Source organism: Microtus pennsylvanicus, chromosome 6, assembly GCF_037038515.1.
Source record: "Microtus pennsylvanicus isolate mMicPen1 chromosome 6, mMicPen1.hap1, whole genome shotgun sequence".
NCBI classification, from domain to species: Eukaryota; Metazoa; Chordata; class Mammalia; order Rodentia; family Cricetidae; genus Microtus; species Microtus pennsylvanicus.
Window position 1 is genome coordinate 24,519,094 of NC_134584.1, and position 15,058 is coordinate 24,534,151.

Consider the following 15,058-nt stretch of genomic DNA (forward strand, 5'->3'; position numbering starts at 1 on the left):
ACAGTACCAGTCATTCTTCACTGATCTTTCATTGTTAGATCCCTTGGAAGGGGCAGGGCTCATAGCTTGTTCCAAAGCAAGAAAATCTAAGAAAGAAGCTCAGAATCTTTCTTCCTAGGACTGTCCCCCATGTTGCCTCCTTGACTGTGTGAGCAGGTTGTGAAATTCAATTTAAACAACATTTACTGAGCACATTCATGATGCTTGAGAGCTATGAATTTGAGGAGGAAATGATCCCTCCCTCCGGCAAACTACTGCTTTTATAAAGATAGAGCTTTAGCATTTTAGGTACTAAGCCATGGTCTGCAAAGAAGATATAATATCCAACTTATTTTGTGCCTTTCAAGAACAATACATTTGGGGGACAGTCCATTAGTTTTAAATGTCTGTGTTTTATCTATTTATGTTTTCCTATAAGACATGTGTGTCAGAGAGAAGGACAAATAGAGGGCAATGTGTGTGTGTGTGTGTGTGTGTGTGTGTGTGTGTGTGTGTGTGTGTGTGTGAGTGTGTGTGTGTATGTGAGTGTGTGTGTATGTGAGAGAGAGAGTGCATATGTGTGTGTGAGGTGTGTATGTATGTGAGTGTGTGTGTCTGTATGTGTGTGTGAGAGAGTGCATATATATGTGTGTGTGTGTGCGTGTGTGTGTGTGTGTGTGTGTGTGAGAGAGAGAGAGAGAGAGAGAGAGAGAGAGAGAGAGAGAGAGAGAGAGAGAGAGCATGTGTGTGTGTCCTCAGATTTGGCAAATGACTGAAAAGATTATACTCTGAAGCCAAAAGATAGGATTAGAGCTGGTGAGGTGCAGTGCCTTAGTAAATCAATTTTTGACTGGGTATCTGGCTCGCAGCATGATTTACCACTGGCTTTTGAAAATGAAAATGTTAGACTAAGCAGGAGCTGAGACTAATGTCGCAGTCTGCCAAGACAAGAAAGACCTTGACTTCAGGAACCGAGCAAAAAGCAATAAACAATGCCTTTTTTGGGAAATAACTTCATGTGGTTAATAAACCAAGCAGGCATTTGTTTAATTGATAAATCCCAAATGAACAATAACATCTATTACAGTTTGTATCATTTATGCCAATAAAATTTACAAATCACTTAGCCTGGGGCCTAAGGTATTAAATGAATTCAGAATGTACGCAGTCATTGTGGGTGCTGCCTTGGCAGTGCGGTCTTAATGAAAGCAAGCATAGACTTCGGAGCCAGGCACGTATGCCTTGGTAACATTCCAGGCGCTCCCTGTAACTCGAAGTGGATCACTTAACCCCGCTGACCTCAGTTACCAATTCTGGGCAAAAACAAATGAGAAAGAGAGTAAAAACTAAAGGTTACCTCCTAAAAGCACTGCAGGATTTAAATGATGTAACACCGGAGGGTCCGTGCCGTGCCTGGAACAGGGCAAGTGTTCAGTGAGGGCTAGGCTTCCACCCTTTCACTAGGATGCTTCAAGGACTAGGTACAGTTTACTTCACCATGAACTCCCAAAACAGGGGATTCTTTTCTTGGTCTCTATTGTTGCTGTTACAAATCACCATAAATGTAGTGCTTTTGAGCTGTGTGGAGGTGCCACCTTGTAGCCTTAGGGTTCAGATGTCTGGAATGGGGGTCGCTGGACTAAAGTAGCAATGGCTCAAAGCTGTTCCTCTGAAGATAAAAAAAAAGTGGTAGCTCCTATCTGAAATCTCAGCACTCAGTAAGCTACAGCAGGAGGATTGCCATGATTTAGAGGCCAGCCTGGGCTATCCAGTGGGCTCTCAATCAGCCTAGGACCCTTCTGGAGGGTCCAGAAGAGACTGTCTTCCTGCCACTTCTGCACCTTGAATTTCTTTGCATAGTTAACATCTCCAAAGTCCCCCAGAGCTATGCCTTTCTAGCTTCATCAAATTTCCTTTTGCCTTCCTCCTTTTCCTCCCAGGCACTCTCCTTCACACCATGTTTACTTTAGTAATCCCGGATAACATCCCTCGCCTCCACCCCCATCTTAAGACCTTATCTTAATTAACCATGTGCACAACGTGCTGTTGCTACCCAGAGCAGCAGGTGATGGGTCCTGGCAATTAGGACCAGGAACACCAATATCCTGCCTGCTGCCACTATTATAACACTAAAGCTTTGTTCGTTTAAAATGCTTGGTTCTTTTGACGTTAAATTCAAGGTATTGGGTGTAAAAGATAAATGTCAAGGGAATTAATAAATTTCTCCTGCCTTGACTTTAAAATTCATTTGCTTTTAGCACTTTGTCAGAAATTCTCTTCCACATAACACAAGACCTGTTTCAGCGGTTATTAAATCTAACAGAAGATAAAAGATTAAACCGAGTGGGGTCCTGCATAACCTCAGCCAATGCAGAGAACCTTACTGTGTTGTTTAACTGTATTGAAATTTACAAGGTAGACATTGAGATGAAATTTGGAAGGATAGAAAGACAGACAGATAGATAGAACTCTAGATGACAATAGATAATAGATTGATGGAAGGATAGATAAGTGGATAGGGTGATAGATCAATAGATAAAAGATAAGTAGATAGGTAAGATAGATAAAATAGGTTGGTAAGTAGTTAAATGAATTGATGATAGATTAGATAGATGATAGGTAGGTAGATGATAGGTAGGTGGGTAGATAGATAGATAGATAGATAGATAGATAGATAGATAGATAGATGATAGATACATACATACATACATAGATACATACATACACACGTAATCTCAGTTTTATGCTGTTGGAGACATTGGTTAAGTATCTGCAGACATTTTTGGTCTCATGGCTTGAGAAGGTGCTACTGGAGGTCAGAATAAGGACCAAGGATCCACTGTTAGACTTCCTTTACAGATAGTTCGGCTCCCCAAACATTTTATTATAGAGATCAGAGAGACAATAGTGTTGTTGATTTGAGAAACAAGAAAGTAGATTTTTGCTACTCAGCATTTAAAATATTGTTTGACACAGTGATGTCCTTGGTGAATGTCCATACAACTGAATGTAAAGATTCACAAGAAAAAAGTGTTAGCAAAACTCCCAAAAGAGCCACTATAATATAAACTTAATATCATTTTCCCAAAATTGCAATCAGAAAAATTGCAAAAGATTAGTCATAGCAGATAATGTTTCAAAGGCAAACTATTTCCACTGTCATGAAAGCTAATTCTATTATTGAAATTATATAGGGAACACATTTTTTTCAGGTCAGTAAGGGAATGTGATTGACCGAAAAGAAACATAAGCTAAGCAGGCAGTTCCATCCTATGTTTTGCCAGAAAAAAAGAATCAGAACTTTCTAGATTCTCTCACTGGTTGCTTTACATATCAAAAGTAAACCTGGGAACTGGGGAGGCAGCTCAGTGGTTAAGAGTGCCAGCTGCTCTTCCAGAGGACCCAAGCTTGGGTACCCTTGTGGGGCAGTTCACAGTGACCCCTAGCTCCAACTCCAGGGGTTAGGTGCCCTCTTCTGTCCCATCACCCATGTGATGCACATAGCCACATACCAGCAAAACACTCGTGCACATAAAACAAACACAGATGCATTGAAAAGAGAATGAAATTGTTAGAAGCACTAGAAGAAGGAAAGCAGACAGCCAAGAATTTACCTAAAGAGCTACCCAAGGAGACTGCACTATTGAATCAGGCAGGCGTTATTGTTATTGCACCAAATCTTTGACTCGATGCTTAACCTACTATATTGAGTTCCTAGTGTTCAATGGGACTAGGGCTTGAGGGATAAGCTATTTTAAAAAAAAAAGACAATAAAGACGCCACCTCCCTTGTACATCTGAGTGCAGTGTGAGAAAGAATGTGACCGTGAAACACAAGAGAAGAAGTGTTTCTATTTTTGCTGGCTTTATGGGTTTTATTACCCCAGGCACATATGCAAAGCTGCCTCTGATTTTCTCCCACACTCAGCCCTAAAACCATGCCATGCTCTCACAAGATAGTGAAGTGATTTTCCTCCCATCAGTAACCTAAGCTTCTCCAAGAAGCCTTCCTAAGCCATCAAAGGGTTTATGCATTCTCTGGTTCCACACTACCTATTTATAGGTTCTCTGCTACCTTGTCATTCCTAACTAGTAACAGTGGGACTCGAGTGTCTTATTTCTGCTTTTATTCCCTGTCTTTTTCCTATGAGTCAGTGTTCCCAAGCCTAAATTGTGAGTTTATAAAAGACATGTATGAGATGATTTTACGTATTGCCTGATGCAACCCTCTAGGCCAATAAATGTTTTTTTTAAGTGGTCTAGGTTGACAACATTAAATTAGTTTATAGTGGAGCAATGTGTCTGTGAATCAGAGGACTTTCTATTCCCTTCTACAATAGGGTGATACTTGAGAAAGTTCCCTACATAGGGCTGCTTCTTCATGACTGACTGGGGACCTCTGAGCAACACCAAATCTATTTATTGTGATCAATGCATTTGTAACTGCTCTGTGCCCTGTCAACAAAGATAAAGCAAGGTAGTTTTCTGTTTTATTGAGGTTTAATTGGTTATTGAAGGAAACCATTCAGACCCAATGCAGCATGAATTATTCCTTTGGATTGCTCAAATCCATCCATGTGTCTGATATGTGATAGCGATTGCTGAATTATAAAGTGACTTTGAAAGTGTGTGCATATTCTTGATATCCAGAGTTCTCCTAAAGTCAAGAAGACATCAGATGGGGACGCTAAGATTTGTTAACTGTCTGCTATGTGCCAGAACCTCCATCCATCATCGAAGTCCAATCTAAGATGACCTTTACGACACTCACTCAGTAGTCGTTTGCAATCATTATTTATTGAGCATCTATCATGTGCCCGTGTGTTGGGTCCTGAGATTACCGAAATGAAGGAACCAAATAGATGTCATGCATTCTTACATGATATGTGATTTAGTTAGAAAAAGGAAAAGAAAACAGTTATAGAATGAGTCATTGAAAAAAAAAAAGAATATACTACTGGTTTAGTGGGATATATGTTGAAAGTACATAGGAGGAGAATCTTAGACCAGCGATGGAAGGAAGGTGTCTCTGGAAAGAGAAGAGTAAGTAGTCCTGGCACTTGAATTGGATTAACTAGATAAAGACTCTCAAATGGATTTATGCCAAGTGGGACTACCTGAGGAAAGACTTAGCTGTGAAAGAGACAAATGTAGTCTTAAAACCCACAGGAAGCAGAGTGTGGTAAGAGCAAGGTCTTGTTCAGAGAGGATGGTGGCCAATGAAGCTAATGAGAGGATGAAAAGCCACTATGTAAAAGACTATGTCCCAAGGAAACAGAGGACACTAAATGTTTGAAGTAGAATAGTGGCATCTTCCATGTTTATGTGATTGTAAAATGGGTCTAGTGACAGGAAAATATAAGAGTGTGTGTGTGTGCGTGTGTGCATTTGGAGGGCAAAAATATATCAAAGAGAAATGGTGGTGGAAACAGAAAATAATGAGTCAAGATATATGTTATGTGTAAGAGGTAGGAAGACAAGTGCTCTTCAGGACTGTCACGTGCTCTCCAGGATCGTCAGGTGCTCTCCAGGATGACCTTCTACTGGTCTTTATGGATATGACACACAGGAGTAAGGAAGTATTTGTGGGACTAGTGATGAGGCCTGTTGGGATGTACTGAGTATAAGTGGGCTAAGAGACTTGCTCTGGAGACAGATATGTCCTTGAAATAATCGCATCCTTGAAATATATCTCAAAGAAATGGTCAGGCCGCCTGGGCATTGACGGCAATGTCTCATAGGTAGTAGCTGCATGCTTGAAAAAACAAAGCAAAACAAAAGAAATGACCTCACTTGAGATAATCCATGAAATATGGAGGGGAAGGCCCTGAGACACAAGACCAAAGCTGGCAGCATTTAAGGGGCCATGAGGGGAAGAATAGTTGGCAAAGTGAATTATTATGAAAACTGTATTGCAGGGGACAGATGGAGTCTAGCATGGCTTAATTAATTTGCTAATTAATAGGAAAGCCAAAATTCAAACCCAAATCTTTCCATTTTCAGAAATCTCCCTTCTGAGTCCTTCATATTTGCAAACACAGTAGCAAGCTTCAGAAGGCTTTCCCTGAGCTAGACTCACCATCAAACATCTGCATGCATTCTTTTAGCAATGTTCAGAGCAACATATGTGTAAATGAAATATCACTATTATTCCTATAGTGGATGAAGAACTAGTGCTCGAAAAGCTAAGTTTCCCAAGGTGGCAAGATGAGTATGTAGTGTGAATTTATACCCATTGCTATCTTTCATGGAAGCATGTCCCTTCACCCATTGTGACTATACTAGCTAAAACAACGGTTCAGACCCCAGCAGCCATCAGAGTTAGGTAGAGGGCTCCTATTCCTCATTGCAAAATGTGCAGCATCTACTCAAACACCGACAAGCAGGCACCTATTTCACTGAGTAGTTCAACAAAAGTGTAGCTGTCTTCACCCAGTGTTAGAAATACTTTCAAAGGGGGAATGGAAATAAATACAGGGTTTGGCTATGGAAGTAATCATCTGTGTATATGTCTGCTTAACTTTTGATTTTAAGTCTTTATGTACCTCCCCCCGCCCCAATTTTGTCTGAATGAACCCCGATCTGGGTACCTAGTGAAAAATCCTGGATGAGGTTAATGAATGTCATGGCAAGTTTGCTTTAAAAATCTCGTTTGTCAGTTTTAAAGTCTTGTACACACAACGACACATAAAAACTCCCGTTTAGATTTTGTATATATGACCTAACGAATGGAATTCTGGGCAACTTTATAACTTTACAAAAACTTTACAACTTTACTTTAACTAGCCTACATTTTAACATGATATATTGATCATAACCAGAAATGTTTCTTGGTCAGTATATACAAGGAAAATTAACAAGAATAAACAAGATTAGAGAGGGAGCTCTCCTGAGTTCCATTCCCAGCACCCATGTTGGACAGTTCACAATGGCCTGTAATTTCAATTCCAGGGAACATGACACTGTCATCCAGCCTGCTCGGGCACCGACACATACATGTACATACTCATACACAGATGCACACACATACATGTCATTAAAAATAAAGGTCATAGCCGGGAGGTGGTGGCGCACGCCTTTAATCCCAGCACTCAGGAGGCAGAGGCAGGCCGATCTCTATGAGTTCTAGGCCAGCCTGGTCTACAAGAGCTAGTTCCAGGACAGGAACCAAAAAGCTACGGAGAAACCCTGTCTCAAAAATCCAAAAAAAAATTAAAAAATAAAATAAAAGTCATTAAAGTAGATCAATTAGAGGGCTTCTTAAAACACAAGTTGCATGGGGAACTCCTGAGTCTAGGCTGGGCATTTATGCTTCTAGGTAGGCCCCAGGTCACACTCCTGCCATCTTTGAGAACCAGTGAGACAGTATAAAGAGATAATCACTGTAACAACAACAGATAAAAAAATAAGCAGAAAGCAGAATTACCATGACTGAAGTTAAGATACTTTTCTGTATCATATTAGATGATGCTCAGGTAAGAGATGACTCCGAAACCCAGGTCCCACCCCTTTGTGGTCTGCTGTGCCCCCAGGCTCAGTCCTCATCAGCCCTCGGGAAACCAGGTTCAGCCTGGGAGTAAAATTCCATAAGCCAGTTGCTATTAAGCAGTGGGCGCTGACAATTACACACGCGTGTATTACCTTATGAATAGGTTATCAAAGGCTAAGCAGCCATGTGCCAGTCAGAAGTACTGACTATGGAAGAACAGACGAAGGCGGAGCTATGGTTTGGATAGTAACTGTCTCCCAGAGGTCCAGGTACTAAAGCAATCCTGTCTGCCTGCAGTTTGTGGTCCATGTGCATCCCAGGATATCCAGAAATAATGGGCCCAAAATGTTTGTAGATGGCATCACACACACACACACACACACACACACACACATACACACACACGGTGGAACCGCTTGCTGGCCTGACTGGAAGTAGAATCTTTATGAAACAAGGTATAGTTTAATAACTCTGATTGCTGACAGCTGGCCTCCATTTAGAAGCGTTCCTCCACTTTGCTTCCTGACAAGAAGGAGGTGAGCAGCTACCTCAGCCCCCTTGCCACAGATCCAAAGCAATAGAGCCAAGCAATTACAGACTACAGCCTCTGAAACCATGGGCCAAAATAAACCCTCCAAATAAACCAAATAAACCAAAATAAAATAACTCCCTCAGGTAGTTCCTCACAGAAATGCAAAGTTAGCAGGAGTTTGTAGAACAATTAGCACCCGTCACAATTATGCTAGTCTCAACTTTGTCATCTGTGAAATAATTATCAGATGTAAATGAGCTAACTCATGTAAAGTCATTAACGCTCATGTAATAAAATATATGATATAAAAATTTTAACATATTTTTATTTACCCGATCCTGTAATCAATAAAATGGAATCAATTTCTAAGACTTGTCTTCCTACAGGGTTCAATTTCTTTCTCACAAAAAATCTACCCACCAAATCTCCCCAGCCTTCACTATCTTAAGTGAATTTATTTACTGTGTACTTACTTTTCCATTGCTGTGATGAGACACCATGACCAAGACAGCCGACGAGGGAAACCTTCTAAATAGGGACTTGCTTACAGTTTCAGAGGGTGGGTCCAGAATCATGCTGGGAGCAAGGCAGCAAGCAGACAGGCATGGTGCTGGAGCAAGAGTGGAGAGCTCCCATCTGATTCACAAACAATAAGCCCAGAGCGGGGGGAGGGGAGGAGAGGAGAGATGAGAAGAGAAGAGAAGAGAAGAGAAGAGAAGAGAAGAGAAGAGAAGAGAAGAGAAGAGAAGAGAAGAGAAGAGAGGAGACTGGGCCTCGTGTGGGCTTTTGAAATCTCAAAGCCCACCCTCAGTGACACACCACCTCCAACAAGTCCGTACCTCCTAATCTGTCCCAAACAGTTCCACCAACTGGGGACCAAGCATTCAAACATGCAAAGTCTCTGAGAGCCATTCTCATTCAAACCACCACAGGACAATATATAGGAAAATGTATAAATATATACAAACATGTATAATAATAGCAGATAATCTTTCTTTTGACATAAATTGATGATAGACTCACTTCCTAGTTCAAAACAATATTCATGACTTCTCAGACTTTCAGCTAAAATCCAATGTGAGATGATGTTTAATCTGCCGACCACAAAAGTGATGTTCTCTCTCCACATCAGCTACTGCTTTCTACCACAGTCCCAGTGGGCAGCGTCTGTTTTCTGTAGTTGTTCTCTGGTTGTCCTGGGACATCTCAGGTGAGCAACTGTTCCTTTCCTAAAAGGCCACACTACATTCTTCTGGGGTCTTCATTCAGACAACCAGCATGTGGTGTTCGCGTCCATAAGCTCCCTTCTGACTGTTGCACGCACTTACGCGTACCATCCTGAGAATCTTATGCTGAGACTCTGTCTTCCACCTCTGCCACGAGTGTGCTTAGAAGATTCAGTTTGGACAGCGACTCAGAGATTCGCCAAGTGACGCACAGGAATGGGAGTAATAGAGCAGCATTAGCTGGCTTCACAGACTATTAAAAATCTATACAATTAATGCTATGTCCTTGAATTGAATTCAAAATTAAGCTGCAAGTTGGTCCATGTGGCTGGTAAATGGATGCTATGTTCCCAGGGACAGCCCCTCAGGCAATGATGCTGCCACTGCCTGGTGACACCCTCCATGGGGCCATGCGACAGAGATCCCTGTATTTGTTTTCCAAGACACTACATTTGTTGTTTAAAAAATAAATAACTAAGAAGAAAAAGTGAGTAGAGAAATGGAGTCAGAGCGCCTTCTGGCTGAAAGTGTCAGAGAAACCCTGCCCGCCACAGGTGAGATGAGACTCCGGGAGGGAAGTGGCTAATTTTTACTTGATGGTGAAACATTAAAAGTGAACCAGATGATTAAACTTAATGGAACAGGCACATTACACTGAAATTAGTAAAAAATATGCCTCGGGCAACCTACAACCTTTCATTTGTTGTTGTTTAACTTCTGTCTCTTCCAGTGGCCATGATGAATGACATCACAAAAGAAAAAATCCAATTAAAATCTAAGTGCTCAATGAAGCCCTAATGTCTGCTTGCCGCCACAGCTTTTACAGACGGCAGAGTCTTCTGTTTTCTTTCTTTCCCAAGAACAGAGGAAAGAGCTGGCCCCAGGGCTGCTCCATGGAAGGGAAGAGAGTGAAGAGAGATGCGGGTGTTTGTGGCCTGCACTTGCACCATCAGGAAGCTCATGTTGGGGGCCAAGAGGAGGGAGGAGGTTAAGTTGTTCTATTATGAGGCCAGGCCTGAGCGAAGAGATGCATTTCCCCACTGGTTTTCAAATATTGATAAATCAGAGCTGTGATCTGCAACACAGTCCCTGTTCACACTGGCCGGCATCTCCCCTCTGCCTCTCTATCGTCCCCGGTGTTTGTAGTATAATTCATGGAAATGGCCGCTTCTGACAGCTAAAAATAACTCCCTGATTACTTTTACCTGCATAAATCTTGTGACCGGATGTGGTATTCACTGACCGAGTGTGCAACAATTACACACTGAAGGTGATGAAAGAAGCAGCCGAGGAGAGTCTATGATCTAGTGGAATAAAGCGTAAAATAAATCACACGTAAAGACAGCAGTTGCCACCAAATAGAAGAATTCTGGCTTTTCATAACACATTTTACCTGAGAGATAGGAAGTGTTTACAAAAATTGGGTTTCTATGGTCCTCAGACAAAGTTCTCAAAGTCATAAGAGCAAAAACATGCCGATGATAAATCCACAGCTAATGCTCATGCTCCTGGAATATCTTTCCACTTAGATGGCTCTTTATAATTCATAAAACACATACCGTGCTTTTATTGCATGTTTATGTGGCAATTAATGAGGTATTTGTATATAGCCTCTAATTAGTTCTTCCCAGCCGCTTGTCCTGCAGCCCTTATTAGCCTCATTTTGCTGATAAGGGTCCTGGCTTGGGAGGTTAATTGACTCTGCTGTGGTCTCACACCTGGCGAGGGACACAGTGAGCGTGACCTGTACGTAGGACTTAGATGCACATCCCACATGCTGCACCCTGCTGCCGACCGTGACCGCCAACCACGGCCGCCCACCACAGCTGCCCAGGACCATGCAACCAAAGGACCTCAGCGGGGCTTGTTCTGCTTTTGAGTTAATAAAATAGCTTTTTAAGAGTGCTCTTCAGTCATTAGAATCTGTCAGCGGAGAGTTAACTTTTCCCTAGCGGCTCTTTCTATGTCAGGGTGGTTTCAGCGTTTCCTTGGCGTATCACATTACACAAATCATAGCGTGCCCTTGTTTTACATTTCTTATGGCATTTGTCTCACTTCTAAGCAATTTCCTCCCTGTTCGCATTTTATCTTCCATTATTTCTGCCAAATTGCCTTCAAAGCTATTAATTGTATGAATAATATTCTCATTCTCCAATTCAGTGATTAACTCAGCATAGCTGTGTGGCACTGGACACAGTCTCTCTCACTCCAGAAATGGGGACATTGCACCAAATACTCTGCAGGGCACCTTCCTGCCACCAGATTCTCGTCTTTGACTCTCACTTGAGCTGGGTGTGATTTTGAAACACTACGTTAACTGGAACTTTGGGTTTCCTGTTTCTACAGTGACAGATGAGATACTCAGAATTACAAAAGCAACTTCCCAGGAAGGCTGTCACAGGTCCAAAGGACATTGCATTGAACACTAAAGCTCCAGACAGCCATGTTAAACAGAATCATGCCACAGAAAGTCTGACATTCAGGCTCTCACAGTCTTTCATGTGTTAGCAGATTACTCCAAGAAGGAGTCAGATTAAGTATTTCCCAAGCACACAGGACCACAGAATTCTTTCCCTCTGTACCCCGTGTAGTAGTTAGTCCATAGAACGTGTGTTTAAAAAACTGCTTAGCTCATCGTCTCAGTTCCCTGCTGCTTTGAGAGTCCACCTGCAGGTATTCTAGAACAGAGGTTCTCAACCTATGGTCACAACCTCTTTGAGGGTTGACTGTCTCTTTCATGGAGGTCACCTGTGACCATAGGAAAACAAAGATTTACATTACAGTTTGTGACAGTAGCAAACTTACAGTTATGTTGTAGCGGTGAAAATAATTTTATGGCTGGGGGGGTCACAACAATATGAGGAACTGTATTAGAGGGTCACAGACTTAGGAAGGTTGAGGACCACTGCTTTAGAAGCGCATGCATTGTTAATCAGAGCCCATGGATGTTTACCTGTTGTGGTTACCACGGTCACCCAGCTCCTCTGTGTGAAGACTGTAAGGAGATTCTATAACTAACATGTCTGTGAGCACAGATGCCTGCTGCTCTGGCTGTTAAGTGTTCACCCTCAGCAACAACGAAACACACTGAAAATTTGTGAATGGACTTGGACTGATAGGAGACCTAAAGTTTTGCTAGGGTGGGGAAGAAGAATTTAGGAACTCGACTCGGAAAGGGGACCTAGGAGTTAGGAAACAGGAACTGCTTCTCCAACTTAGGATCATCAGGTGATGATTGTGGAATGTCAGACATTCACTTAATTCCACTCTTTCCTCTGGACCATTTCACTGACAGTGAATCTTCATCACCTCTGCTTGTATCATTTCAAGAGCTGGGGTGGAGGATCAGGTCACACTAACTCATAAAGCAGACTGTTTCAATTGAAGGCCGTCTCTGCACATCAGAAGGCCACTTCCTGTCTCCTACTAAAATCCAAATGTCAGATATGCCAGATCCCCTTGTCCCAGGGAAATGATGGACTGTCTGGTGATGTGGTCTCAAGGCACTGCTGGAAGCAGCACTGAGGAGGTCCCTTGGATGCTTTAAACTGAAATAGACAGGCAAACAAACACATATCACTCCTCCCCAGAAAATGGATTATGATCTCTGTCCACCGATGTGATTACCTAGCTTCCATAATTCATCAAAAGGCAGATTATACCCACACGTCTTTTAAGCAGTGGGACACTTGGAAAATGTTTGTGTGTGCAAAGTGACTAAGGAAGTCCTCTCACAGGATCCGACATCCATACTGAAAAGATTCATCCAGTCTAATTTACATGATCTTGGGCTTTTAAAATTGCTTCTGTCTTCAGTTTTCCCTTCTTCAAAATAAGAAAGAGTGCCAAATTTTATGTTTTATTCTAGAAAATTCTATGATTAAGAAATGTGTTCATTAATGAGTGGTGTTTTCTATTAAAGAGTTATGCAGGTAGTTTGAAATAGAAGAGCCGTGCCTGCCTTTGGAGACTGTTGATATCAAATAGCACAGTTGAGATAGATTGCATGGTGAAATTGAAACAGTTTAGGATCACATGCTTGACTTTTACTTTCTTTAATTTTTTTTTCCCTACAATAGTTACATTCAGACCAGGATAGAGGAGATGGATCACTTAAATATATCCTTTCAGGAGATGGGGCAGGAGATCTCTTCATTATCAATGAAAACACAGGCGACATTCAGGCCACAAAGAGACTGGACAGGGAAGAAAAACCCGTTTACATCCTTCGAGCTCAAGCTATCAACAGAAGGACAGGGAGACCCGTAGAGCCTGAGTCTGAATTCATCATCAAGATCCACGACATCAATGACAATGAGCCAATATTCACCAAGGACGTTTATACAGCCACGGTCCCTGAGATGGCTGATGTTGGTGAGTTCAATAGAGTGGAGTCTCCACTCCCGCCAAGGGAAGAGCCCTGAGCCAAATTTAACTAATTGAAAGAATGTAGAAGCCAAATCCCCAAACTATTATATGTTCTTTTCATAAGAACAGCCCATGGTCTAATGCCACTTTAATCTTATCTTGTGACTACCATAAGAAGACAGCTTCTCCTAAGGGTGTGGCAGCAGGGGAGACTGGGAGGGACCCAGGGAGGCCACCTCACCTGCTCTCTCTCCTCCTCTTTCTTGGACTGAAAGACAGCTACTTGTTCTATTGCCCTCAGCCAACAACACAATTTGTCTGGGGCAGGGGGAAATCTTCCCAGTTAAAAATATAAGCCTGACTTTACAGTTCAGTCTCAAAAGTACTGATGGGGCCAGAAAGATGATTCAGCAGGTAAAGGTACTTACCTCAAAAGTCTGATAACCTGAGTCCAATTCCAGACCAGAAAGTGGAAGGAGAGAACCAATTCCATAAAAAAGCCCTCGGACCTCCAACCAGGCTGTGACACACACACACACACACACACACACACACACACACACACACACACGCACACATACACAATTATAAGAAATTTGTTTAATAAGAAAAAAACCACTAGCAGTTGTGTTAAGTAACTATGAATTTGGAGAAAGACTTCAAGGAAACTTTTTTTCAAATCTACAAACAATACGCTGACAGTAATGACGTCCATGAGATTTCATACAGAGGGTTATTATTATATACATGCACAAGTTCGCTACCAATTTTAGTTTAATTTGTGTGGACTTAACTTGCTTAAGCTAGAAGAAGTAAATGGGATTTAAAAAAAAAAGGAAAACATTCTATTGCTCCCACTCTTCGAAGCTTTAAAATATTTCCCAGGGCAAACACAGTGACACCCCCAAACTGCTAAAGGGAAAGGTGGTTTCTATTTTCACTCAGCCAACTTCAAAAAGGCTGAAATCACAGAATAACTTTTCTCTGGTTGCATCAAGTAGATAGGAGATATATTGGTGTTCAGAGGTCCAAAATTTGAAAAATATTCAGTCTGAAGTGATTCTGAATCATCATTTTCCCCCCGAGGAAGAAACAATCACATTATTTGATGTCACTTTGTTCTGTTAGAAAAATATGAACCGATCATCAGAGCAAAGAAAGAAGCAGGGATTATTTTTAATGAATCTTTTTTTTCCCTGGATGAGTTGGAGGATTTTCTTCTTGTAGGTGGTTAAAAAAAAAAAAGCAAAAAAAGAAGAATTAAAGAAAGATATTTATCTTTGTCCCTGGAAGCATCCCAAACTAACTGTGATGCCCTGTACTCCTCTTTGAGGCTGTCACTTACTTTTGAAGCCAGGAAAGAATTAAGTGTACGTTACAAATATTTCGGGGAAAGCCCAAAATGCATGTGTAAAGAATTATTATTGGCATAGATAAAGGAATGTTGTGTGTGTGTGTGTGTATA

The 15,058-nt window shown here is 41.6% G+C and overlaps 1 protein-coding gene across 4 annotated transcripts in view; it reads left to right on the forward strand.

Annotated features, from left to right (window-relative positions):
- The window catches only part of Cdh6 (cadherin 6), a 135,831-nt gene that overhangs the window by 86,950 nt on the left and 33,823 nt on the right, over positions 1 to 15,058 (forward strand). For all 4 annotated transcript variants that reach the window (XM_075975844.1, XM_075975846.1, XM_075975845.1 and 1 more), the window contains exon 3: positions 13,305 to 13,599. In XM_075975844.1, coding sequence (XP_075831959.1) covers positions 13,305 to 13,599 — 295 coding nt within the window. The remainder of the gene's footprint in view (positions 1 to 13,304; positions 13,600 to 15,058) is intronic.